The sequence below is a fragment of the Odontesthes bonariensis genome, chromosome 18, assembly GCF_027942865.1.
Source record: "Odontesthes bonariensis isolate fOdoBon6 chromosome 18, fOdoBon6.hap1, whole genome shotgun sequence".
NCBI classification, from domain to species: Eukaryota; Metazoa; Chordata; class Actinopteri; order Atheriniformes; family Atherinopsidae; genus Odontesthes; species Odontesthes bonariensis.
In genome coordinates, this window is record NC_134523.1 from 13,044,202 (window position 1) to 13,069,005 (window position 24,804).

At 39.9% G+C, this 24,804-nt stretch overlaps 5 protein-coding genes across 9 annotated transcripts in view; 2 read left to right on the plus strand and 3 right to left on the minus strand.

Moving 5' to 3' along the window:
* Positions 1 to 8,239: 8,239 nt before the first annotated feature.
* On the minus strand, positions 8,240 to 11,952 carry tdp2b (tyrosyl-DNA phosphodiesterase 2b). The gene is made up of 7 exons (XM_075450474.1): positions 11,673 to 11,952; positions 11,295 to 11,416; positions 11,018 to 11,167; positions 10,766 to 10,857; positions 9,132 to 9,250; positions 8,871 to 9,041; positions 8,240 to 8,787 (listed from the first exon to the last, which is right to left on the minus strand). The coding sequence occupies exons 1-7, from the start codon at positions 11,817 to 11,819 to the stop codon at positions 8,506 to 8,508; spliced, it is 1,083 nt and encodes a 360-aa protein (XP_075306589.1). The 5' UTR covers positions 11,820 to 11,952; the 3' UTR covers positions 8,240 to 8,505.
* Positions 11,953 to 12,252: 300 nt separating this feature from the next.
* On the plus strand, positions 12,253 to 13,509 carry acot13 (acyl-CoA thioesterase 13). The gene is made up of 3 exons (XM_075450476.1): positions 12,253 to 12,414; positions 12,553 to 12,737; positions 13,145 to 13,509. The coding sequence occupies exons 1-3, from the start codon at positions 12,331 to 12,333 to the stop codon at positions 13,302 to 13,304; spliced, it is 429 nt and encodes a 142-aa protein (XP_075306591.1). The 5' UTR covers positions 12,253 to 12,330; the 3' UTR covers positions 13,305 to 13,509.
* Positions 13,510 to 13,517: 8 nt separating this feature from the next.
* Positions 13,518 to 17,613, minus strand: c18h6orf62 (chromosome 18 C6orf62 homolog). Its single transcript, XM_075450475.1, has 5 exons — positions 16,002 to 17,613; positions 15,713 to 15,889; positions 15,489 to 15,614; positions 15,011 to 15,145; positions 13,518 to 14,897 (listed from the first exon to the last, which is right to left on the minus strand). The coding sequence occupies exons 1-5, from the start codon at positions 16,239 to 16,241 to the stop codon at positions 14,772 to 14,774; spliced, it is 804 nt and encodes a 267-aa protein (XP_075306590.1). The 5' UTR covers positions 16,242 to 17,613; the 3' UTR covers positions 13,518 to 14,771.
* A 128-nt stretch (positions 17,614 to 17,741) lies between these two features.
* On the plus strand, positions 17,742 to 21,087 carry gmnn (geminin DNA replication inhibitor). 2 transcript variants are annotated; one of them, XM_075449727.1, is made up of 7 exons: positions 17,742 to 17,800; positions 18,165 to 18,233; positions 19,090 to 19,182; positions 19,311 to 19,464; positions 19,546 to 19,628; positions 19,969 to 20,079; positions 20,261 to 21,087. In XM_075449727.1, exons 2-7 carry the CDS (start codon positions 18,180 to 18,182, stop codon positions 20,447 to 20,449), a joined length of 684 nt encoding a protein of 227 aa, XP_075305842.1. In that variant the 5' UTR covers positions 17,742 to 17,800; positions 18,165 to 18,179; the 3' UTR covers positions 20,450 to 21,087. The 2 variants fall into 2 exon arrangements, with proteins under 2 accessions (XP_075305842.1, XP_075305843.1); XM_075449728.1 differs by lacking the exon at positions 17,742 to 17,800 and adding an exon at positions 17,817 to 17,991.
* Positions 21,088 to 21,886: 799 nt separating this feature from the next.
* Positions 21,887 to 24,804, minus strand: part of ripor2 (RHO family interacting cell polarization regulator 2) — a 73,681-nt gene continuing 70,763 nt past the window's right edge. For all 4 annotated transcript variants that reach the window (XM_075449463.1, XM_075449462.1, XM_075449465.1 and 1 more), the window contains one exon: positions 21,887 to 24,475. In XM_075449463.1, coding sequence (XP_075305578.1) covers positions 24,375 to 24,475 — 101 coding nt within the window. In that variant the 3' untranslated portion in view covers positions 21,887 to 24,374. The remainder of the gene's footprint in view (positions 24,476 to 24,804) is intronic.

The following is a 24,804-nucleotide window of genomic DNA, read 5'->3' on the forward strand; positions in this document are numbered from 1 at the left end:
ACCGACTTATTTCATTATTTATTTTCACGTGAGAAAAATAACCTACAAATATTTATTTAAAAAAATACAATATATTGATGGGTTGTTTTTTTTTTCTTCTATTTTTTATTTCATCCTCACGTCATCAATAAGACGGTTATAAAACGCCCCTCGTTTGATTTGGAGATTTGTTTTGTGACATCTTTTGTGAAATTCTGTTTGTTTAATTTTGTTTTTTTAATTTTTGAGCGAATCAAAGTATTTTACAATTTATGTCATGCTCCTTTTAATTTGAAAGATATCAGTCAGCCACTGCTTTCCAGCACATTGTGTTTGTTTATATATTTGTTATTACTGATATAAAAGAATGGAAACTCACTTTGTTGGCCGCGAAAATATGCTTCCTGAAAATATGAGTGTAGGCTTACTATTCTGGTAAATGATGTTCTAAGGTGGAAAAAAAGATACATTAAATTTGGAATAGACTATTTCAGCCTGACGCTCACACCATGTTATCCCATAGGAATTAAACAATCATAACGCTGTGGGTCGTTCAATCCTCACATACCGGTAATACGAATTTGAAGACATCTGTCTTTGTTTGCCAAAGTTACATTGGGGGAACGCAGTATTTTATTCATTTGAAACTTTTCGGCTATCCAAACTGAAGACTGTCGGACTGTCTCTCTGGTTGCAGTGCGCATTTCCAACACAAGGGGGGCAGATCTTTATAGGGGAACAGAATAACGCATAAGATGTCACACAATATCAAAATCAAATGAGGTCGGTAGGGGGTTTGTTATCGTGAGATTTTTGATGTGAGAATAAAGTGAAAAACACATCATAAATTGATGTATTAATTTTTTAAAGGTTTGAAAATCAATTAAAGAACAATTGAACAAAAGGTACACGGACCCCAGTAATTCATCGGTCAAGACATAAAATGTTAGATGGATTGAAAGCCAATAATTTTATGACTTGGTTTGTTAGATCATTTTGGAAAAATAACTTGTAAATCTACAGCAAAAGCATGAATTCAAAGCCAGACAATAGTGTTCTTTTTTCAAAATTAGGAACATTTTTGCCATGTCATGTTGCTATTTGATTTTTAAATGTAATTTCAGAACCAGAAATCAGTATTTTGACCATTTCAACAAGGATGTTGTGCTACTTCCAAATCCATCTTGGGGACTGGTGGTCAAACAAGGGTCAAAATTGAGATTACACAAGCACGGACATATCCTTAGTGCTTTTGAATTACAAAAAGCCTGGGACTACAAAACGGTTGTGGAACGGATCAGGGCTGGTTTTGGCGAACGCATTCCAGAAGATGTCAGGTAAAGGCCTATTTTCTATTTTCACTTTGACACAATTTATGTATGTCTTCTGTTATTTACATATAAAGTAAAAGCACAAATGTCTGATCATTAGCAAAAGTAGGCTTTTCTTCACTTGTATAATTTTTTTACACATTTCCGTTGTAAATTGAATGACATGTCTGCATGTCTGCATTGTGATCAACTATTTGCAGAAATGTAACTTGGGAATTTTTTTGTTTGGCATTTTCACATCTTTGCAGCCTTGAGTTTCTCATGGGTTGTGGCAGTAAGCTTGTTGCACCCAAACTCCAGGAGGGTCAAGAACTTAATGGGATGCTGATACACAAGGTTTTCAAAACCAAAGCCTTGTATGTGAGGCCATCAAAAACTCTTCCGGTTTGTTGGTTTATTTTTTCATTGAACGTTTCATATTGCTAAGAGCAGAAATCATCAAAAGATAAATTATTTTGTTTCTCCTCCTTAGTCGGAGTCTGATGAAGAAAGTGAACCTTTGAACATCTGCACCACCACTGGCAAAGATGACTGTATTGAGGTGGCTTTGCCGGAAACCGGGATAAGTGCGGACACCCATAATGTCACAAGAGCTGTTCCAGTGTCAAGTCATGAGGAAGATGACAAGCTGGGAGCATGCAGCAATGATGAAGAGGATGTCGCCATCATTTCTGTCCTTGGAGGCGTTATAACTGATAACACACCAGGCTGCAGCAATCATGATGGAAGTAACCTTGGACAAAGGGCTCGAAATCCGACCACAAAAGTCTATGATGATGACTATTCATCGTATTTAACTCTTGTGGCATCTATCTCTGACGAATCCACAGATGATGAGGAATTGAACTTGGCAATAATGGCCAGAATGGAGAGTCAACAGTGAGTACTCAGACGTAGATTATAAAAAACTTTCAAGATAAATCATTAAAATAGAGTTTGGTGTAGTGTAAAATGACTGTTTTTATTGCCATATCTTAAAGGGGCGCATTATGTATTCTCCAGGCACATTGTACCATTTTATAGCACAATCAAATAAGTATGTTACCTTTAGTGGTTATGACTTAGAAGAAATTTGTCTCTGTATCATGGCTGCATCCAACACCTTGAAATTGGGCTCTGTCTCTTTAAGAACCACCTACCCTTTCCGACTCTCTTCCTTCAACACCTCATCACTACGATGATTATCCATTATGCCATTTACAAACATTCTTAGGAGCGTTGCACTGAGAATTAGCTCTTGTAGCTCTCACTCAGGAGATGCACAGTTCCAACAGGTGTTTGCTAATTGCTGTAGCGCCAGTCTTAATAGCTGAGTGGGGATGGTGTACAGGGTCAGCTGGGACTGGACTAAAGCTCCAAGAAGGACATTTGGTTAAATATTCCACTTTGTTTTAGCAAACATTTAGGCACCCCAGAATTGCTGCCACGGGAGATTCAAGGATTTCTCAAACATCCATGAATGAATCAAAGCAACACTATGGTTTTGATCAGGAAAAGACATAGCACAATGTAAAAGTCAAAGTTAGAACTGATATGTTTACATGACTTAAGTTGTTACTTATAAAGATCAGCATGTTTTCATTAGTGTATTTTAATGTTGTCTTTAGTGTCCAAAATGTTCCAGTTCAAGAAATACTCCAAGATCTTTCAAGCAAAATTAATACCACGAAGCAGTCAAAATTCAACATAAATCGCTCTGCTGTCTGGGAAGGAGCCATGCGTAGTTGGTAGGGCCATAGCTGTAAGCTTGGTTCATGGTGGTCCACCACCAAACTTTCTCTCCCCAACACTGTTTTCTCTTCTGGCTTATGGTTCCACCAATCCAGTTTTAGAAGACATAGCTGATACAGAGCTTCTCGAAAAAGTCAAAAAGGTGAGTTATTTTTAAATTTTCACTGACTTAAAAATAAATTGGAATTAAAACTTGACAAATTATATCATTTTTTTAATTGGTCTTAGGGGCCAGGACATAATTATTGATTTTATCTGTACCAACGGATGTTTCCTCCAAAAGAAGACCCTGCTACAGTCATATTTATAATTTATTAATATTTTTAGATAAAAAGTAATTAAATACTTATATGGAATGTATATCCCCAAATGTCCATGTTTGGATCTTGTTTTAACTGCTTAAAGTCTTTAATGACATCAGGTAATTTTAGGAACTTCAAATTTGTCTTCTCCCAAATTCTGTGAGTGATAAGTAATCTTAATGACAATTGATTCTGCTACTCCTCATGATGCTAGGTATCTGAAAGCACAACCCTGGAAGACCTTGAGAAAGCAAAGGCACCTCTGATTGACTACTTGGCCAATGCAGGATGTCTAAGACCAATGCAGTCAATTGCAGACCGGGACCTGCTGGTGCATGACATTGTCATGTTCCAGGTGATCCACAGGATTCAAGGTCCATTTCACAGGTACTGTGATAATTGAAAGACATGTAACCGTAATAAAGCTAGGACTTTTTAGGTAGAAGCCATTTACCATTTGTTCACATCAATAAACGTAACTAATATAAAAAGCACATTGAATGTCTTTTATAGTCAATTGAAAAGTACAACTTTTTTGGACAACTCATGAAGTCGTCCAATTTATCATCTTCCCTTTTCACAGATTTTGTGAGGGACTTAAAACCCTTGGGGTTTTGGAGAAAATCCAGAGACATCCGGACAGCTTTCGGCCCCTGATCTGCTATGAACCATGTAAACTTAATGCAGACAAGCTGGATGATCTCTTCAGGATTAGTTTGTCTCCAGATGGGAGCAACAGAGCTGCTGAAGAGATTGTTGTTACATTTTGGAGAGACTATCTTCAAGATGCCGAAGGTAAATTACACAGAATAAGAAATTTAACATTGTCCATTAATTCTTGAAGGATGGGAGGATGGTGAGCGTGTTCCTGAACTGAACCTGTTGTAGAATGTGTACATAGAATAGAGTAGAATAGTAAAAAAAACTTTATTCCTCCCCCAATGGGTGAAATTCAAAGATTATACATGTGACCTAATGTTTTTTTTGTGTTACTTTTCTAAGAAGAGGAAGGGCCTGCCAAACTCCAGAAGATATTGGCCTTCGCAACAGGAGCATCTGTGGTGCCACCTATTGGCTCCTCTCCAACTCCTTCTGTCCAGTTCATCGACAAAGATGATGATGACTTCTCTTCACCATTTCCAATGGCAAACACATGTATCAACTGTATCAAATTGCCACTACACAAATCATATCAGGTGTTCAAAGAGAAATTTGATTTTGCACTAGGAAACACTTATGGTTTTGGGCGGGCATAAACATGCCATCTTCTGCAGTTGTTCTTATGTTCACTTCATGTCCACTGAAAATGAAGAGGGTTTACCTTGTGTTTGTTTTTAAATCTATACATATATGAATATCTTTTTTACCTGTAATTGGCTCCACTGAGAAGATATTAACTTCTGGTAAAAAACCCTGAAATGTGTGTTCTACATCTAACATGTTATAACCATATTGTTCACAACCAGTTGTTTAGTGTAATGTTATTCAAAAAAATATTTGAAATAATCAGGCAGATCTGATTTGTCTGATGCAAGACATGCAGTTTTTTATTTTGTATTTTATTTCTTGGTCTTATTCATCAAGAATTGTTCGGGTGATGTATTCATTAAAATAATGCTTTAAGCAAAATTTGGTCATAAACCTCATTTATTTGTACTGTTACACAATGTCTTTTATAAAAGGTTCTACAAGAAAAACAAACTCACTGCATAAAGTGAACAAGGTAAGAGAAAATATCTATTCCTTGGTTTTCATCGTTTTCAAGGGGATTCACTTGTTGTACAATGTTCATCCTGGTTTCATTAATGGTTGCATCAATATCTGGAACAATAACATTGTTATTGGTTTGAATCTCAGGTAATGGCCTTTGTTGATCAATGCCATAATGGTCATCATTAAAAATGTCATTTATAACAGGTTGGATTCCAATGTTACTTATGACACCTGTATGCCAAAGCTGAAGTGGTGTCTGACCACCTTGTGTAGAGAGGCCATGATTGTTCCACTGATTAATAAATTCAACAATTGCACGTTCAATTCTTGGTAAAAAAAACATAATGAAGGCAAAAAAAGATGATGTTCATTTAATGAGTCTAATATACCTTGTTCCTCCATAAAGTTGAAAATGTTTATAAAGTGCCTACTAACAACTCTATTGACTTCAGCCCATAGTCTCTCAATTCTCTGATTATGCACTGAAGCACCTGTAATTACACTGTTTAATCCCCTTCTTTCCAACATAAAACGAGCAACAAGTACATTTTCCATACCATGGTCACATCTGACTCTCAAAGGTATTCCAAAGTTCTCAACTCCTTCCAAGAAAAAAGACAGGACACTTGAAGCTCTATTATTAGTTAAGCAGCGTAAATATATTATAGTCCTACTGAAGCCATCCACGCAGCCATGAAGAACCATCTGCCACCTAACCAGGTTGTGGTTTCCATCAAAATGCCTTTTTGAGAGATTAAAATAATTTTAATAACCCATGTATATGCCTCATTTGGATACTAAATTAACAGACATTTAGATATCAAAATTGTTTACATTCACCATAATTGATTGGGGCCCTGAACACTGTATATCCTCCTGCTTATTGCATGACGTCGTCTCAATGATCTGCCGATGGGATCTAATTGATGCAGGATCTGTTTGACTCGCCAACGCTGTACTCTTATGCCACGTGATCTGAGGCTTCCAAGTACATATGTTTCACCAGCATTTGTAGACTGGAGTTTATTAGTGACAATTTGATCAAGATCTTGATTCGACAGAAAGGTATATTCTACTGAGTCTATTCCAAGACTTTGTCTGTGTCTGTATAGAGTTCTTCGGCTGATTCCAAAGCACGATGAAATCCTTTGCCAAGTCATCCCAATGGACACACAATGAGAAATCTGTCTGGCTCCTATGTTGTATCTGGGGCGTCCTCGGTGGCCTGTGGAGGTTGTTGGTGGTGTGAAACTATTGGTGGAATTACTTGATTGTATTCTGGTAGCAGATTTTGAAAACATGTAAACAGTAACTGAAGTGTGTTGATTATGTCTCTGTTATTAGGATCATATCTAGACATAGCAGCAATAAATGATGACAATGATCGTGTATGATCCTCAAGCTGTCTATACAATCTTTCCTCGGAGAAATTGATGGAGTCCCCCCTCTGAAATAACTCAATGCAAAGCAGGACTGTCCTAAAAAAACTCGCAACATCTTCTTCATTGCTCGCAGTATAAAACAAGAACAATTGAATCTGTAAAGCAACAAGGATCAGATGAAAGCGCATTGTGTCCAAGCTCTTACGATCACGGATTCTTTGCTGACCACAGCTGAAGATGGTAGCGCTATGCTAAGCTAGTGGCTGAGGTGGTCGGCTGCTGCTCAAGCGTTGTATAGCGTTTGACAGAAAACGGAACAGGGTCCCCGTTGAAGCAAAAATTAAGTTGGGTAATGCCACTGCTTGTGTAAGGTATTCAGTGGGTAGCTGAGCAATTGTTGATCATTTTATTTTGTAAAATACCGGCCGGAGATTGCACAAAACGGACGAAGCTAACCAGAATGAATGACTTCTGTTTAAAACTACAACTCCCAGTTTAATAAAACACCTTCCGTTTCAACTGAAATGCCTTCCGTTTCAACTGAAATCCACAAATATTTGACATATGTGTATGAGAGGTTTGACATATGTGTATGAGAGGTTTGACATATGTATATGAGAGGTTTTTACTAGTATATATGAAAGGTAAAGCTTTTCACTAGTAGAAAGCTTTTCAGTAGTGTGTATGAGCGTTTGAGTAGGTTATATAAGAGGTAAATGTGTTCACTAGTTTATGTGAGAGCTTTTCACTAGTGTTTGTGCAAGGTTTTGAGTATAGTATGTGGATGAGTTTAATTTCATATGTGTATATGGAAGTTAATTCTGATTTATGTCCCTGGTGGCACCTCATAGTAAAATACCAACTCTACATATTTCATTGTACCATTCATCCATTTTCTGTTCTGTGGGATTGGACCCCACCCCAGCTGTCCTTGGGTGAGACACAGGGTACAACCTGGACAGGTGGCATTATACCCATGTGTACCAAATATACACTTAATCAGTTTTTAGTAACGTCAGCCACCTTCACGCTCCCTATGCAGATGACTTTATTCACAATGCTATGCAACTATGGTCACCCTTATTTCTTAATATATTACCAGGAAAACAAGACAGGTGCAGCGACTTATGGAAATGAGCAGACAAAAAATGTAAAATGCAGTACACTAGGAAAACAGAGAAAACAAAGAGTTTGTACAACCACTTCAAGTAGTCTTTAGGAATAGTTCTCCGGGCTTCTTGAAGGACTTTCCAAAGCTGGTGATCCCACACTGCTTCAATAATGTTGAGGTCCAGGCTCTAGGGAGGATGAATCCTCCCTCTTTTCCCTTCCATAAGAATGCCTGGATTTTTACCATTCATTACAGCTTTGGTGTCTTGTTTTAATAGTTGAATGATTCAAAGGTCAGTGTTGAGTGGTTTATACAAAAAAAACCCCACATTCCTTTGAAAAATGGTCAGATACAAGGACTCAAATTAAAAAAAAAAAAAAAAATCTTTTAAAAGATCTATAGAAAGCTTTAAGAATGGTTACTCAAGACCACTTTTTCAGATTTCAAGTTTGGCTCCTTGGAAGCAAATGAGGACCTTTACGCAGTACCGCCTATATCTGGAAATAGCTTTTAAGATGACAGAAACTCAAAAAAAACATCTTTCTCAGTCTCAAATGATGCGACATTGTGACCAAGACCTTTAAGTTTACTTAACTATCTGCTGAAAAACATCACCTATAGATTATTAGACGTTATGGGGTTAATTTCTGCAGCCATTTCCAGGATAATCAATGGACTTTCAAACTTCAACACCAAAATCACATCTTGTTTTATTCACTGGTACTTCACACATTTCACTGGCTGCTAAAATAAACACTGAAGCTAAGCGATCAAACTAAATCAAGAAAAAAAAAAATCCAACAGTCAAACGTCAGCTTAGGTTAGAACATATTTCAGAGAGAAAGACTAAATGTGGTCCAAACCCAACTCAACTGTTCACCGAACACAAAAAAACCATAAGACCATCTGATCTGAAATAGATTGAACTGGAATGGTCCTTCTTGCTTTGTGTGTTTCTACTCAGCAGTGAAGCTACAGTAAATTCCCCAGTGATCACTTGTGTAGCGGCCACAGTCCAGCTTCTCCAGCCCCACCAGAGCCATATGATCTGGAGCTAGATGTGGGACTCCTTCCTTTGTGGCTGGACGGAAGTAAATGCGGTCAAAGCGGCAGCGGCTGACGTAGGGAAGAGTCTTATTGCTGTTGGCTTTGGTATCCCACGTGTAGCGGCAGTGCTCCTGCTTGCCCAGTCGCTCCCACACGTCACAGACGGTGGATGGCAGGCCTACTTTGGCCACCTGACAGTGAAACCGGAGCAAATATAACCAATGAGTAAATTCAACAGTATGTCTGTGGACACAAGTCAACAAGCTGAACCAACCTCAGTGTCCCTCAGGTTTGTGTCTCCTCCAAAAAGGACGGTGACCTCATCAGGAGCATCTTTCATCCTCTGCATCACCACCTGCAGCTGTTTCATGCGCTCATTTGCGTGGGCCTTGCAGCTTTCAAGGTGAGACGTCATCAGACACAGCTTCTGACCTTTGAACGTCGCCTGATTTAAACAAAGGAAAATGGCCCTCTGTGTCACATTCAGATGGACTAACTCATGTTTATAAAATACATCAGGTGATGGTGCGCAAACCTGAGCTACTAGGAGATTCCTCATCATCTGTGTGGTGGGGTAAGTTACTATTTCACTCTCCAAAAATTTGACCCGTGACTTCTTCAGCATCATCCCTGTGAAATAAGCCTCCTCACCACCTGCTCAAAACAAGTTCAGAGTAGGAAATGGATAGCAATCAGTCCCTAAACATCAACACCCACTTTATGGATAACAATCTGTAATGGAAATTCTTGTGAATTGTAGCTGTGGCTCGTGGTAAAGGCAGAGCATAAAACATCAGACAATTTATCTGAAAAAAGGCAGGGGAGACGTTAAGGTCCAAGCTCCCCTGGAAGAAATGATGAAAAAGACTTTGTAAACTGTTGTGAAGCCTGGATTTCAGAACACTCAAGAGAAGTTGATCAGCATGACTAAAGGCAGCATATCATCAGATCAGACACCAGATTGCTCTCTTTCACTACTTGTTGAAATTGTACACCTTTACCTTCAAAAAGCCATAAAGCACAGATATAGATTCTGAGGTGAATACTGGCTGTTTTTTGTTTGAGACAAGATGTACTATCTGCTGCTAAGACAGCTTTGTGATCTGGACATGATGTTTCCACACATGACGTATCTACACTCTGTTGTAGTGACAACAGCTAAGGCCATTCTCCAGAAATTCTCTCTGATAACCAGATCTTCTGTTTTTGAAAGGTGGAATCTAATCACATAAACCCAAATACTGCCCATGTGTGCAAAACACATCTTGACTTGTATGCTTTGAGCATTTTCAATGTTTTGTGACTCATAGTTCCCCACAAGGTTTCATTACTTTCAAGTACTTTGCTAAATCTGAAGGTCAGCCGTTCCGATCCACAGACCCTCCAGAGGGATCTTGGTCAAAACATTGAACCCCACTGATGAGCTCATTGTAAATATTAGAGAAGAAGTGCTGTATATGAATGGATAAATGGCAAACACACCGAGAAGCACTTTTAAAAGATAGTAATAGTTAAAATGTGGGCATTTTTAATTAAAGTGAATAACTAAGTGCTGACTGAGTGCTTAAGCTAAAAGAGAATCAGACAAACAGGAGCGCCGGGACGGCACATCCACCTCCATGGCCAAATGCTGTAGCTCAAAGTTTCTGTTAAAATGATCCCGATATGCATCAAATTTTAATAAGCTCTTCCTTTGCTCCTGCTCCAACTCTCCTCTCATTCATGATGCAATTACTCTAACACTGTTATTTCAGGATTTTTTTACTTGTAACTGAGCATTTTTACAGTGTTTTATTTTATTATGAATCCTCAGAGGGGAACTTTCTCTACCTTAATGCTTCAATCTATTTGTTTACAGCTCAGAAAATACGAAGCCACTAGGATTCTTGTAGTAAATATAAACACTGCATGTACTGTATGTAGGTGTCGCTGTAGACAAGTTCCAAGTGAAATACCAACATCTTAAGTCTTTCGCACAGTAAACCACAGCCTGTATTAACAACAATAATCATTTCATTCTTTGCAAGTGTGACATTATGCATCAACCAGCCTCCTGAAACCAAAGCAACCAAACAGAATTCCGTCTTCGTCATTATGTAGACGTGTGCTTTTCCTACTGTGGCAATAGCAGCAAGTATTCAGAGGCAAGACCTTGTGAACATACTTTACCTTCAATGATAAGGTAGCTAACAGCCCGTTTCTTCAAGTACTGGACATAGGGTGGAATGAGCTCCTGTAGGAACACCACGTCAGGCGTATATCTGTGTAAGAGGAAGAATCCCTGTAAATATCATTTGCCTTCTTTCTGTTCAATAACCCAAGGAGGTGGTCAGACATACAGAGAACAGCTCCTTGTTCTTGCCCACCTCCCCCCAAAAAGTCAACGTCCAAAAGAGTGCAATAGTTGTAAAACTTGCTTACAGTACTAAATAGGAACATAAACCTCTGGCACGCTCGGCAAGGTTGTCTGTATCAAGCCCGTCCACGTTCCAGGAGATCAGGGACAGCTTGCTGTCATCTTCCTCTGAGGGTTTCTGCGCAGAGGCAGGACTGTCTCTGGTCAAATCTATGCTGGAAATGTTTCAGAGACAGTCACAGTACTGTAATCCGAGTCATTGGGGGGCGGCTGGTTAAAAAGCAGAGTCATCTTGACACACACAGTCATATGAACTTGGGGCAGTGAATACAGTGGACTCACCAGTCTTCTGGGGGTTTTTCTTGGACCTTCTGCCTCTTAGCTTTGGGGCTACCATCATTCTCTGGAAAATCTTCTGCAAATACTCTCTCCATGTCTGCCTCGAAGAACGAGTTCAAAGCCCTCTGAAAAAACAGTTACAGCATTTTTTTTTTTTTTTTTTGCATTTGTCATTGTAATAAAAAAGAACCAGGGCCTGGTTGGATATTACCTATTCCATAGGCAATACGATTATTAAGAGAAGTTTACCCACGGACTCTTGCCTAATTTGTTAAATAAGCTGCAGCTGTGTTGAACTGCAATTTAAGATGAACATACTGGTCCACAACAATGTCATTCCCTCTCAAGCCAACCACAACTGTGACATACAGACCACTGTACCTCGGTCTCCCAGTCGTTTTCTGCCAGGTAGCACTGAGCCACGGCACTGTCAGTTCCTGCTATCACAGCGAACTCGTCGCAGAGACGCGCGCGGTCTTTTTCCACGTCTGAAACAGACGGTTTGTCTGAGCCCGATGTGGAGGCCATTTTCCTACAGGCACCAGTTTTTAAAAACAGAAATTTAAATTGAAATGTTGATTCAAGTGCAATTACTAGTCCATTTTCTCTCTCTCGGCAAGTTGTCCCAGTTAGGTGTAACAGTGAAAGACGTCCGGGTGAAATAGCAAAATATGCTCTATAAAAGGTAGAAATCCCACGGGTGGGCAAGGTAAAAAAAAAAAAAAGGGTTTGGTAAAGCATTTTGATATGTAGGAAAACTTCCAGAGCCCTGTACAAGGCCAATTTTAAAGCTAATTTCAACAGCTCTTTGTTAGCAAGCATAAATAGAAAAATATTGAAAAAAGGGTTAAATATAGGGTTATAGATACGACCATATGTTGGTATCAATCGTATGATTTTACGTTTACGAACTTCCCTACAGATCTGACACACTTTAGTCAAAACGCGAAAATTTCACCCGGATGATTTATCGAGCACCACAGTTTCCGGTGTGAAATAAACACAAGTTTGACATTGGCCTCATTTAGCTGCGGTAAACATGGGCCCGCTGACTTTAAACACGTTAAAACAAATCATGAGAGCAATGGTCGATAATCCAGGCTTCGACAGAGTCTTGAGCAAGGTAAAGATGCTACGTTTATAAGGTTTATTTCTGGTCGAGCACTGAGTGTGTTTGCGATTTTAACAACAGTTGCAAACTTTGTGCAGCTGTACGGTGTCCGCGTTGTTGTGCTGCCACAGACGGCTGTGTATTCTACAGGTGGACGTCTTGTCTGCCAGCCCGGGTAAGGTGGTGTGCGAGATGCGGGTGGAAGAGGAGCACACCAACCGGGGCGGGACGCTGCACGGGGGGATGACAGCCACCCTGGTGGATGTCATCTCCACCCTCGCTATAATGTACAGCGAGAGGGGGGCGCCCGGAGTCAGTGTGGACATGAACATAACGTGAGTCCATGGATTATGCTAGTATAAAAAAAAACTTTGTATTTGACTTATTTGCACTGGATTATTATTGTCAGTATAATTGCAGATCTAAACATGCCAAAATCTGTTCTTATCATTTGACTTGGCCAATGCCAGCAAAAGAAAGCCACGATATTCAGTCAGTCAACTGCGCATTTTCTTTCTTTTGTTGGTCTAAATGTGGCCAAAGGTGAACGTGTAATTTTAAAGTGCTGATATCAGTGTTAAGATGATAAAATATAACTGAAAATGTGTTTAGTCTTAAAATAAAATATATTTCTCACCATACGTTCCCTTCCCCCCCTATCTGACAGTGACATTCCGTGTTATTTCCATGGCTAATTAAAAATTAACTTTATAAACAGTTAACATGGAAAAAAATGTTACAGGTACATGAACGCTGCAAAGATGGGCGAGGATGTACTCATCACTGCGCAGGTCCTGAAGCAAGGGCGGACACTGGCATTTGCCACCGTAGATCTCACCAGCAAAGTCACGGGGAAGCTCCTTGCACAAGGAAGACACACTAAGCACCTTGGCAGCAGCTAAACTATCTCCCATGGATCTTCAGTACCAAAACAAAGGACTCTGAAGATAGTATCAAGCCTCTGTCTGTATATAAGAACCAGATTATGTACAGTGTTTGGTGCCACAACTCCATGTTACTATTGCTGGGTACTTTAAGTGTTAACAGTAAGAGAAATGAGCCGTCACTCCTGTCAATGATTCACGGACATGCAATAAAAAAAACTGGACAAAAGGTTATGCTTTCAGAATTTGCACTGTATTGGGATATGCTCAGCAGTATTGATTTGAGAACCAATAGAAAAAAGAACCAGAAGTTACATGCCGTAAACCCTTTGAACTGAACACACTGAATCAACAAGGAACAAAATCATAATGCAACTATGTACTTTTCAGTCTTTGACAAGAAAGCCTACTGAACCCAATTTCAAATCGATAAGCGTGGCAGCAAATTATCTGCGTTTTAGTAGGTCAAATTAAGCACAAATCACTTAGCTTTTAGCAGGTTTTGTTAGGTGTGTTAAACATTAAATCTGTCACTTCATTTTCTCACCAACCCACATCCCAAACAAAAAAAACAAAACAAAAGCATAGAACATCAGATTTCAGTAGCTTAAATGAATAGTGCATGAATGGCTTGAACGGTGAAAATTACCATCAACATCTAACCAACATCCCTCAACTTTGTGTACAATGCCTTTCAAGACACTCAAGATTTCAGCAAAGTCCTGCCTAGTATGTTTCAGAGAAAAGCAAATGACACAAAAACATCTTTGAAAAAGTCCAGCAAAATAACTAAGGCTGTTTATAAGAAGCAATACCTACACCATATGATTTGACAGATACTGTTCATCTTGTTATCTCTGCTTATTCAGGCGTTTTAACACCCGATCACACCCGTCCTTGGCCAAAAGATTGCACAAGGTTGTTTTGTGACATTACAAACAAGCTTTAACAATCCTTTATGACAACAAGGATATTATACACGTCCATCTGAGAACCACCGTGAAGACCTGGGTATTGCTTGTTCCTGTTTTGATGCAACATAAAGAGTTCCTTCAATGACCGGCGCTGTTGACAATGTGGCTCCAAGAGAACAACCAACCACTCAAAATCAATGTTCGTGCAGGTTCAAATGAAAGGGGAAAAAAAAAAAAGTATGGGTGGGTGAGGAGGAGGGAATTGAAGAGGATGTAAAATCAAATCAAATAGAAAAAATTCAGAACCAATCCAAAAATGACAGAGATAATTGGAGGAATATTGGAAGTGTGAGCAGGAGGTGAGGGGGAGGGGTAATAAAAGGCATGGAAACGGAATCAGCTTCAGGTCAGGGGGGAGGAGAGTGGATGGGGAACAAAAAGGAGATCCAAGCATAAGTTCAAATCTTTTAAAGGGAAAGGGAGGAGATGAGTACATAAATTTGCTTCTGAAGGCTTAGGCAGGATGGAGAGGAAAGGCTTGTCTCTGTGTGGCTGGGTGGAGCAAGGAGCCTTAATCAGGCATGTACGGGCGGAGGTGATCCTCGATGTCTCCCACACCCCAGCAGGTCAGCTGGTCCTGGGGCAAGTACAGGCAGAGGCTGCACAACTTGAAAACTGTGGCCTTGGTTTTAGGAGTCTGAAAGCAGCAGAAAGGAGAAAGAAAAAAAACCATTTGTGGACAAGTATTTTCGATGGCAGAGTTTTCAGATCTTGAAAACAACTGTTCACCATTTCAGCAGACTGACTTACTTGTAAGTGTTGTCTATCCATGAAGAGAAATACAGACTGAGTTGGGTTGTTCATGACCATTCCAGCCTTGTCTTTACGACCCAAAGCATGCAAGCACTGCTTCTCGTAGTCTCCATGATGAAATTCAAACTTGGCCTGCAGAAAACAGAAAAGATGTGTTACATGCAGGGTTGGGACCGCTAGCACATCTAATTAATGTAAAAGGGCTACACAGTAAAAACATACTTTCTGTTAATGTGCACAATAACCTTACTTCTCACTCAAAAAGATTACGGTTCTACTGTTATTCCCGATCATCAATGTTGCTCATGGAGATAGGACGATTTGTTTGAATCTGGCTTTTCGTCTTGCTCAAGATTTGGCTTTAGCCAAACTGCCACACCCTAAGCTCATGCATACAAAATGTCTGTGGCAAACAAGAGCGATAACCGGTGTGAAATATTAACACAGAGTGATCCGATAGGTGCCAGAGTCTGACCTGAACAGGCCTAAAGGGTTCATCATCAGCCCCTTTCCATCTGGAGAACAGCAGACAGACAATCTTCTCAATATCGTTGCGTGGCCAAAGGATAAAATCCATTTCTTGTGTGCAGCCTATCACATCCTGTAATAACATTAAAAAGACAGACAGCCAAATCAATTAACAAAATCAGAGGTTTTCCCCCTCAGACCGACCCGTCTGCAGATGGTTCACGATCTTACCCTTCGCATTGACTGGTATCTGGGAGCGTGTAGCTGCACAACGTCTTTTTGCAGGAGTTCAATCGAACTCTCAAGAGAGTAGCTGGAATCGCGCACACCTCGCAGGATGTTTTCTTCATAGTTGTTGGTCATCACAGGCACCACTTCAGCTACCTCAAAAAGTGCAGACTTCTTCTTCTGTAAGAGAAAAGACAAATGCAACTTTAAGTCGTTGGGTTCGTCAGGAGCTGGACGTTCAGATGTGTAACGAATGAATGCAAAACACTGTGCTCATATTGAGCTGACAAACCTTTTCCTTGAAAACGAAGGCTATATAAATCTTGAAGTCAAACTGATCAGCCAAAGATTCCCTTTTCTTCCGAAGTTGAGCTCGAAGTCGATTTCTTGTTTGGTTTCTTCGTGAAGTCGGGTCCCCCATGGTTAGATTTTTTATGGTAGTGTCTTTTCCTCTTGTGCTGTGTAGTTTAGCGACACTCTCGTCTTGTATTTTATATTTTGAAAAAAATATGGAGCTAGCTACCCTTTGCATAAACAATGCATCAAAGCTCTTAAGCTAGATCTCCTATATACTATGAACTGAAAATACCAACAAAGTAACAAAACTAAGTCATTTCACTTTTTTTTTTTGTAAAAAGGGCAGTCTTGATGAGGGGAATTATCAAAAAGACTAAGACTACATCTCCTTGAGCCTTGATCAGAAATCCATGTTTTAAGACATGACTTGCAAGCCAAATGAGCTCGTTTGTTTTTTTCAAGCTGCAACTGACAGTGGATTACAACAGATTTCAAGGAAACAGCAACTCAAAAATTGACTTATTTAGTAAATGTTACTGAAACCAACAGAAGCGGCTTCTACTACAAAAAAAAAAAAAAAAAACTATGCCGGTAATATTTATTTGATAGTGAGATTGTGGCCTACAGCAAGCGGACAAATATTCTATTAACTGGGTCACTCAAAGTCCCTCATCCATGGCTGTAGTTTTGTTTGTTTCTCTGTAGAGACTGCGTTATGTGCGCGTTACAGACGGACTGGGGATACAGACGAACATGGCAGGTAAATACAGGTGCCAGGAGATACTGGCAGCGGGTAACATCGAAGACTACCACGAAAGTAACTTGACATTTCCTTCACTGCTGCTGTCACTCATTTAGCCCGAGGCCTGCGGCGTTGCCACAGCTGATAGTCATGATGTGGACGTATTTTTAGCACACTAGCTAAGATGAGCTAGCAAGCTAACCTAGGCATTCACTTCCGACACTAACTAGTAGTGAACCAACGATAAAACTACATCTTATCTGACAGACTGGCTTTAACTGAGGCCTATGTTCGGTCAGTCATCTTTCGACGCGTTTACATTTTCTCACTGGGTTCAATGTGACTGCCAGTGCTGTTAAGAGCCGAGAAACCAGTGGGGTTCACCGTCTAACTGTTGTTTCTGCTTGTGCTCAGCATTTTAGCTCGATATAATTTGCTTCAGTCGTGTCTTGTCAACAACATAATCGACAAAAATCAGCAAGGGGATCAGTAGTCAACCGATGACAAACGCTGAATGGCCAAACAAACGTTAGCTAAACAAAATCTCCCTCTTTCACGTCTGAAGTTTCGAGGTGTTTGCTTGTTCTCTTTCTCTTCTTTTCTTCAGTCGTCACAACCTCCGGCTCGCCCTGCCGCATGCCATGTCAAGATAAATCGACAATCCGGCGGAAATCCTCCGTTCTTTCAGGCGTCATGTGGCAGGTTGTGTCTCCCGGCGGGCCCATATTTAACGACGTGTCGTCCAACGTTTTTCCGTTTGGTTTCTTTGTGTGTTTAATGGCAGCTAGTAACAGCACAAACAAGCTCGACGGTCCACAGCCTCCCCCAAAATGGCTGCGCAGCCAGCTACAGCGATGTGACGTATGTTGACATGTGACCGCACTAACTGGGTGTGGGGGTGGGGGACGAGGGGGGGCAGCAGCAGGGAAAAAATATCTCGGTCATGATTGGCGCCTTTACCACGTGACTAGGCGGGCGTATTTAAGCCCCTGGCGCGAGATTCTTAGCAGAGGAACATAAGAAACGACGAGTTTTCTGACAGCAGAATTAAGGTGAATAAGTCTTTACAGGTTTAATGACGTGTTGGTTGAACTATGTCCGTGTCTATTTAAGCTGTATATACGTAATTTGTAAGTTTAAAGTGATTTTTAGACTTAATTGGAACAGGCTGGCCTGGACTTGTAAGGCTCGATACGAAGCTGTTACTTTCCCCTGTATCTCATTTTTAGCATTGGCTAACTAGGTAGGTTTTTTTTTTTTTTTTTTAAAGAAAAAGTTGTCACTCTTTACATTCATTTTTACTGTCCAGATAACTTAAAATGATGCTTTTAACCAATAACTAGATGCTGAACTAGCTTGTTTTGTCCCTATCTTCGTTGAACAGTAGTGTTTCATATGTTACCACTTTCCTATCAGATCTCTTTAACGAAAATGAGTTTCGGTGGAAGGATGAAACGCAACCATCAGGAGTCTGAGAATATAATGGTAAGTGTTTAATTTTTCTTCCGTTAAAATGTCTTCAAATCGCTTATCAAATGTATTTATTTATTTATTTATTTTTTTAAATTCGCGGTTGGGGTTATATGTTGAGGTGTATAAGAGTACCGAAGTCCATAGATGCTATTCACTGGATGGTATCCTATTAAAAGCCAGACTGACTCAGATTTGTCAGGAATGTGTTTAAGTTACTTGAAACTCTGCCCTTTTGTTTGCAATGGGACAATTGTAAATGCTTTTTAAACTATCATCTCTGTTGAACGGCTGCATACTGGCCCACTTACTGATGGGTTTTACTCTAAGGATAGTCATATGCGGTCAGCAACATTTTAATACCGAGAAACTAAAATATTTTAACCTTGTCTCTGGCACATATTTACAGGTTTCACTAATGGGGTGACCAGTTTAATTTTATTTCTTTTTTTTTGATTTAGAACTAAGTGTCTTGGGGTTTCGTGTACAGTTAAAAGATTACATTTTATATCCCCACAACACTGAGGTCTAGCCAAACATTAACTGGGCTTTGTCTACTGCTTTTTAATGCCTGTTCAAGACAATCTTTCCCACGGCTGCTATGTGAATCAATCAATCCTCTGCCCTTGTTCACACACCTGTAGCCGTACTGCGCATGGCAGCGCTGTTTAAGCACTTCACTTGCGCACTCTACCATGGTGACAGTGTAACCAAAGTAAAGCGTGTGAAGTGATGCTAAGCCCTTCTGAATAGAGGCTCTGAAAAGGAGACTGTGGGTCATGTTAGTTTCTCAAGGGACTGAATCATGGGTTTATAAACAGATTTGGGATCTCTCGCCACCTACAATACTTGTTGTTTGGTCACTTTTCAGAGCTTTTTTGCACCATCTCAGAAGACAATGGGTCCCCAAAGGCTTCAGGCCCTCAAACCCTCAGCAGTCAACACGGCTTTGAAGTTGGCACAGGTACGTAGTAGCTGTACCCTTAAATTAATGGGTCTGTATTGATCTTATAAATCGGTGGGATTTATCTAGTTTTTATCTAATGCAGCACATGCTCTGGTTTCTTAGTTAATCCCTTTCCTTTCCTTTAGGCAGGAAAGGTCATTCCTAAGCGGAAACAACGGAATCTTGAAGAAACTAAAGGTTCTAAGAGGGTGAAGGTTGAGGTCAAATCCACACAAACGGAAGATGCTGATTGTTCACCAGATGGCATGTCAAATGAAGCCTATGAACTTATGGTGAAAGGTACATGTCTGATGCGGTCTACTACACGTTGGCAGCTCTAGAAACCTTTGGCTTGGTCTGAAACATCTGCTGTCATTTTAGAAACTCCCCCTGCCGCCTACTGGAAGGAAGTGGCTGACGAGCGACAAAAGGCCCTGTACAATGTCCTACAGGAGAACGAGAAGGTGAGTTAATCACTGAGAGTCGGCTAATGTTTAGCTGTCCGAGCTATTCCCACGCTCCCACTGACTTGACCTTAGTTGGCTCCAGTTCTGCTGGCATCGCTTCAGTACACAACTAAACTATTCCAACTGTTAAATGAAATGTCGGTCCCAGCTTTGTTTTTTTTCTTCTTACAGTTGCACAAGACTAATTATTTTACTCAAGTTTGACTTTCCTGACAATAAGAGTCCACTGAAAGTCCTTCATTATAATGTTTGATTGTACTCTGCTTTGTCTGTGAGCATACTTAAAATGACTTTCTATATATTTAATTTTTTATTTACCCACCCTTGTTTAAATCAGCTGCACAGAGACATCGAGACCAGAGATGAACAGATTAGAAAGCTTCAGGGTGAAAATGAAGAGCTGCAGGAGCTGGCACAACATGTGCAGTACATGGCTGACATGATTGAGGTATGCACCTTCCCGCTACACTTGACTAATTATTTTGGGAAAGAAGTAAGAGGAATTTATGCTAGTTGAATCTTTGGTCAAATTTTCAATGCAAAATATTTGATATGTCTGCTTTTCAGTGAACAAACTAAACGGAGTCATCTTATTTGATACTTCTGTAAACTTTGTATCGTTTCTTCAGAGACTGACGGGGAAGTGTCCAGACAGCCTGGAAGAACTAAAGGATATTGCTCTCGATGTGGAAGCGGCTGACGAAGTAGAGCATGAAGATGACGTAGCAGGTCAGAGTGAACACGAGGAAGCCGATTGCTGTCTTGGTGATGGAGAAACAGACCAGGAACAAGCAGGACCCTCAGGAGAGCAGGATTAACCTGGAACTTTTTTCCATTTGGTCCTGTGTGCTTGCTCTTGAAATGGCAGTTTTTATTTTTGTTCATCCAAGAGAATGGGCTGACTTTTATTCTATTCTTTTTAACCTTTGATTTCTTTTTTTTTTTTTTTTTTTTTTAAATTTTTTTTTTTGCCTTTTTAAAAACAAAGCTTGTCTAAACATTTTACTATCACGGTTGGAAAAATGTGGTGGTTGAGGATTTGTTTAAATTTTGCACAGCTTGTTTTATTTTGGCAGCATGGATTTTGGTGGAATTCTGTCAACTCAGGATATTTTATTTTTTCTTTGGAAAATTTTCAGAGCAGGACCACATCAATCCATGACCATCCTGAGATGGGTGGGGGACTCTGATATTTCAACCCTAAACTTTTATGTTAACTGAATGCAAACTAAAGAGCTTTTCTGGATCTTGAGTTCTCAGCCATGTGGTGTTGAACATTATTTTCCTACTGTGACAAGCTCAAATGTTTGGGATAATTGTCTTGAGTGGGTCATGGATTGCTGAATTATGGCAATGGGGAACCTTCCTGAAACACTCAGGTTTACACTGTAAAATTTCAAATTTACAGCGCAGTTGTGTACAGAAAGATGTTATAAAATAAAGTCTTTGAAAACGTCTTTAAGATGGGTTTTGGGTCATTAGAGCAGCTACAACTATAACAACCTGTTGCTACGAGCTCATTGAATTTAGTAACTTTGCACAATTCAAAGTCAAATGGCATGCTGGACTTATCACCATGGAAATGACACAACAGCTGCACCACCTCATCTACTATAGATCTTTGCCACAACACCCATTGCTTGTTGACCCATGAATGACCATTAAACCTCACTGGACATGGTATTACTCCAGTGTGGTTGGCTGGTTTCAGCTGTGGAATTCCAACTAGCTGCATATGCATTAAGACGTATGTTGGCGCACTAAACACCAGCGCATATGTACCATTACAAACCTAAAACTACACATACTGTATATACCTGGACACAAGCACTCACCCAAATTTGCCCAGAAGTCATGGGTTGAGCTGGAGCTTTTAATCTTTATTCTAAAGTTTACTTTATTCAAAAAGATTTGATCAAATGCAGGAGGTGTATTGTATTCAATTGAATGCACAATTGCCAGTAAAATCCCTTTTGAAGAGAAAGCTATTTCTTGTGAAAAAAAAAAAAAAATCAGCTTTGCACAGATAATATTGGTGACTATATATACTGGACTGTACAATTTTAGTTTGACAAAGATGCAATTTCTTTAAAGCTTGGGATATTCAACCATGAACTACTCGTTTCCCCTCACACTGTAACGGTGAAGCCTTTTCACATATCTGAAGAAGGAAAAACCCAAAACAATTAACATTTAGAAGCAATTATCATTATGGACATTGGACTCAGCTGTATAAAAGAAACCCACAACTGTCATTTTAATTATGCAAAAATAAACTTTATTGCAACGTTTGAGCAGAGGAAACACTGCTGACCACAACAGAAGAGTAGTATGCAACCAGATGGATCAGTGCTGAAGCTATTGACCAATGAGATGGATAAAGTTCCATTTCAGCAAAGTGTGTCGAGTTATTCTTAAAATTATCTCTTGATATCAAAACTTGTGCACATATTGCCAACTTGTACTTAATGGTGATTAGGAGTCCAATAATTAACTTATTAAACACTGATCAACTGCAAGTTTGTAAAATGAAAATATTACATACACAGAGCGGGTTAAAATTTAGATACTTGACCAGAAACACTGTACTGCTATTCCCAGCATGGAGGAAACAAAAAGTGTTGCCTAAAATGATCACGTTTTGCAAAAGGTTGTATAGAAAAAAAAAAAAAAACATGACACAATGTTTAGCTTTTAATAACAACTTCACACATTTACAGATTATAATACAAAAAAAAATATCTTAAAAATACTACTCGTTTCTTGTTTTTTCACTAATATGGCTTTTGGATTGTGCAGTTACAACCAAATGCAACAAGATCTATCTGTTAAGGGTTCATCTCGTTCTTTTTAAAGTTGTGCTTCTATAGATGTCTGAGTGTTCTGGCCTAAATGCAGATGTTGTACTGAAAATACATTCTCTTGGATGAGCTCTTATTAAAAAGTCGGCTTTAAAATCAAATTTTCCTTTGGTTACAGTAAATCTTCTGCTTCATAAAGCAACATTTCTAATGTATAGTCCCAATAAATTTGGGACCTTTAAGGGAACAAAACCCCCCCCAAAAAACCTATAATACTTAAGAGTATGAGCAAATCTTAATCTTCTCCAAAATAATATCTAATCTATTATAATTCCTTCAAAATAGACTCCAGTTAAAATTAAACATCAGATATGAGATCATGGTAAAAGCATGAGGGCCTTTTTAAACCAAAGACAATATTTCAAATACTAAACCTGAAAATAGAACATAAATATACAATTAATTTACAGAACAAAGTCATCTGCTCTACTGCAGTATGACTCCAAAGAATATTAGAATTACGAGTAGTAAATAATAAATAAGATATGGGAACAAATGTGAGTTTTGTCGTTGTGCATCAGCACCGGACTCAGTAGTACAGTTACTATGAGAAAAGCTGGAATTGGATGCTCACCACAGGTCAGTTTTCCCATGTGACTTTAAGGGTTCCGGAAAACAAAGCAGACCCGGGAAGCACCAAGCGGAGCACTTCATCCTGCAGCTTCTCATCGTTACGTTTCTAATCCTGCTATAAGCTCACATGCTGTATGAATGTGCAGTTAGCCCGTACCGAGGCTACATCTAAACTCAGCGCAGCAGATCCTTCTCTCTGTACACCGAAGTGCATTCTCACAAAATCCCGACCCCAATTTATTGCCCTTGACCTGAACTGGTAGGATATATACATTTACAACGGAGTATTTGTGGAATCTGCCTGCTGGACCACATCAAGGCTCAGGTGGTAAAAGCTGACAGTATCACATCAGCCAAGTGCAAAAGAATCACATATGTACAAAAAAAATTGCACTTGTTAAACTGCAAGCGTGAGACAACCCAGACGTAAACTGCTGAGCGAGGGAACCTCGGGCACCGAAACTGACCTGCTTCACCTCTTCAGACGAAGACTGTAAACCGCTTTCTAACCTCGGCCCCTCCTGGAAGCCATCCTCACCTTATAAATGTTCATCTCTGCCACAAACGCGCATCTTTCAACCACACACGAATCCCTGAAACTCCAATGGAACGTAGCAGAGAACACAAGTTACGCTTTGAACACAACCAGGTGTATTGCGCTGGTTGTGTAAAATATGCCATATTTACAAGCCGTACAACAGTGCAATCTTCTGGAAGTGCCAGAAAACATCTCCAATGCAACAAAAACAAAACAAAAAAAAACATGTTGCAGCGATTATACAAAGATCAAAATACATTGCATGATACAGCTGACTCTTTAACAATCAACACGATCCTTAATCAGTGAGCAAGTGATACGGGTGTTGTGTGCAGTAGATAGCCTGTTGAAGGGTGAAAATGCATTTCTGGATTCCGTCAGTCTTTGCAGCAGCTTTGGACCCAGTCAAATTCCAGTTCCTCTTCCAGTTTAACTTCACCTGACCGGTCTGCCTGGCTCAGAAAGCAGGGTAAAGAGGAGTGTGGGAAGTGTCAGATACTGAAGTTAATAAAAGAGTGTAAGTGTATAACCGTGAGGGCTATAGGTTGTGTGTCTTTTGTGGTTAAGACAGTTTGTTTGGTGCTAGTTCCTTTTGTAACCCTAACCCGTGAGTGCGAACAAGGGATCGACTGTGAAGGCGTGAAAAACTTCTTGCATGAGAACAGATTAATAAACAGACCGGCCCTGATAGGTGTGCAGTGTGGGGTTAAAGGTGTCCTCTGAGGTCGAGCTGGGGTCGCTTATCTGTTGTGGTTTAAGTGGCGTGATGGCTCAGAAGGCAGTGGTGACGGCGTTTCCTCTCCGTGTGCCAAGACGGATCATTTCCCCTGGAACTGTGTCCAGCTGCTCATACGCCAGCCGCCCCTCCTCACCTGTAACAGCCATGAAAGTTCATTCTAAACATTATGCTTCACACTACTTTCATGTAACGCTAAACTAGCTACTTGATAACTTGCTACTTCTTGGGTGTTAAGAGGTCCGCTGCAGTGACCAGTCAAGTCAGTTAGTTCTGGTAGTCAGAGGGCTTTACAATATCGCTCTTATATGCATCTCATTGACATTGATTGACTTCACTTTGTAAGACTTGCGTTCAAACTTGAGAGATTTAGTGCGAATCATCTTAAAAGGTGTTAACACTGTCATGCAAACTCTGATGTGCACCAAAACACTTTAAAAAGTAGGACTCGGTCAGCTTCCAAAT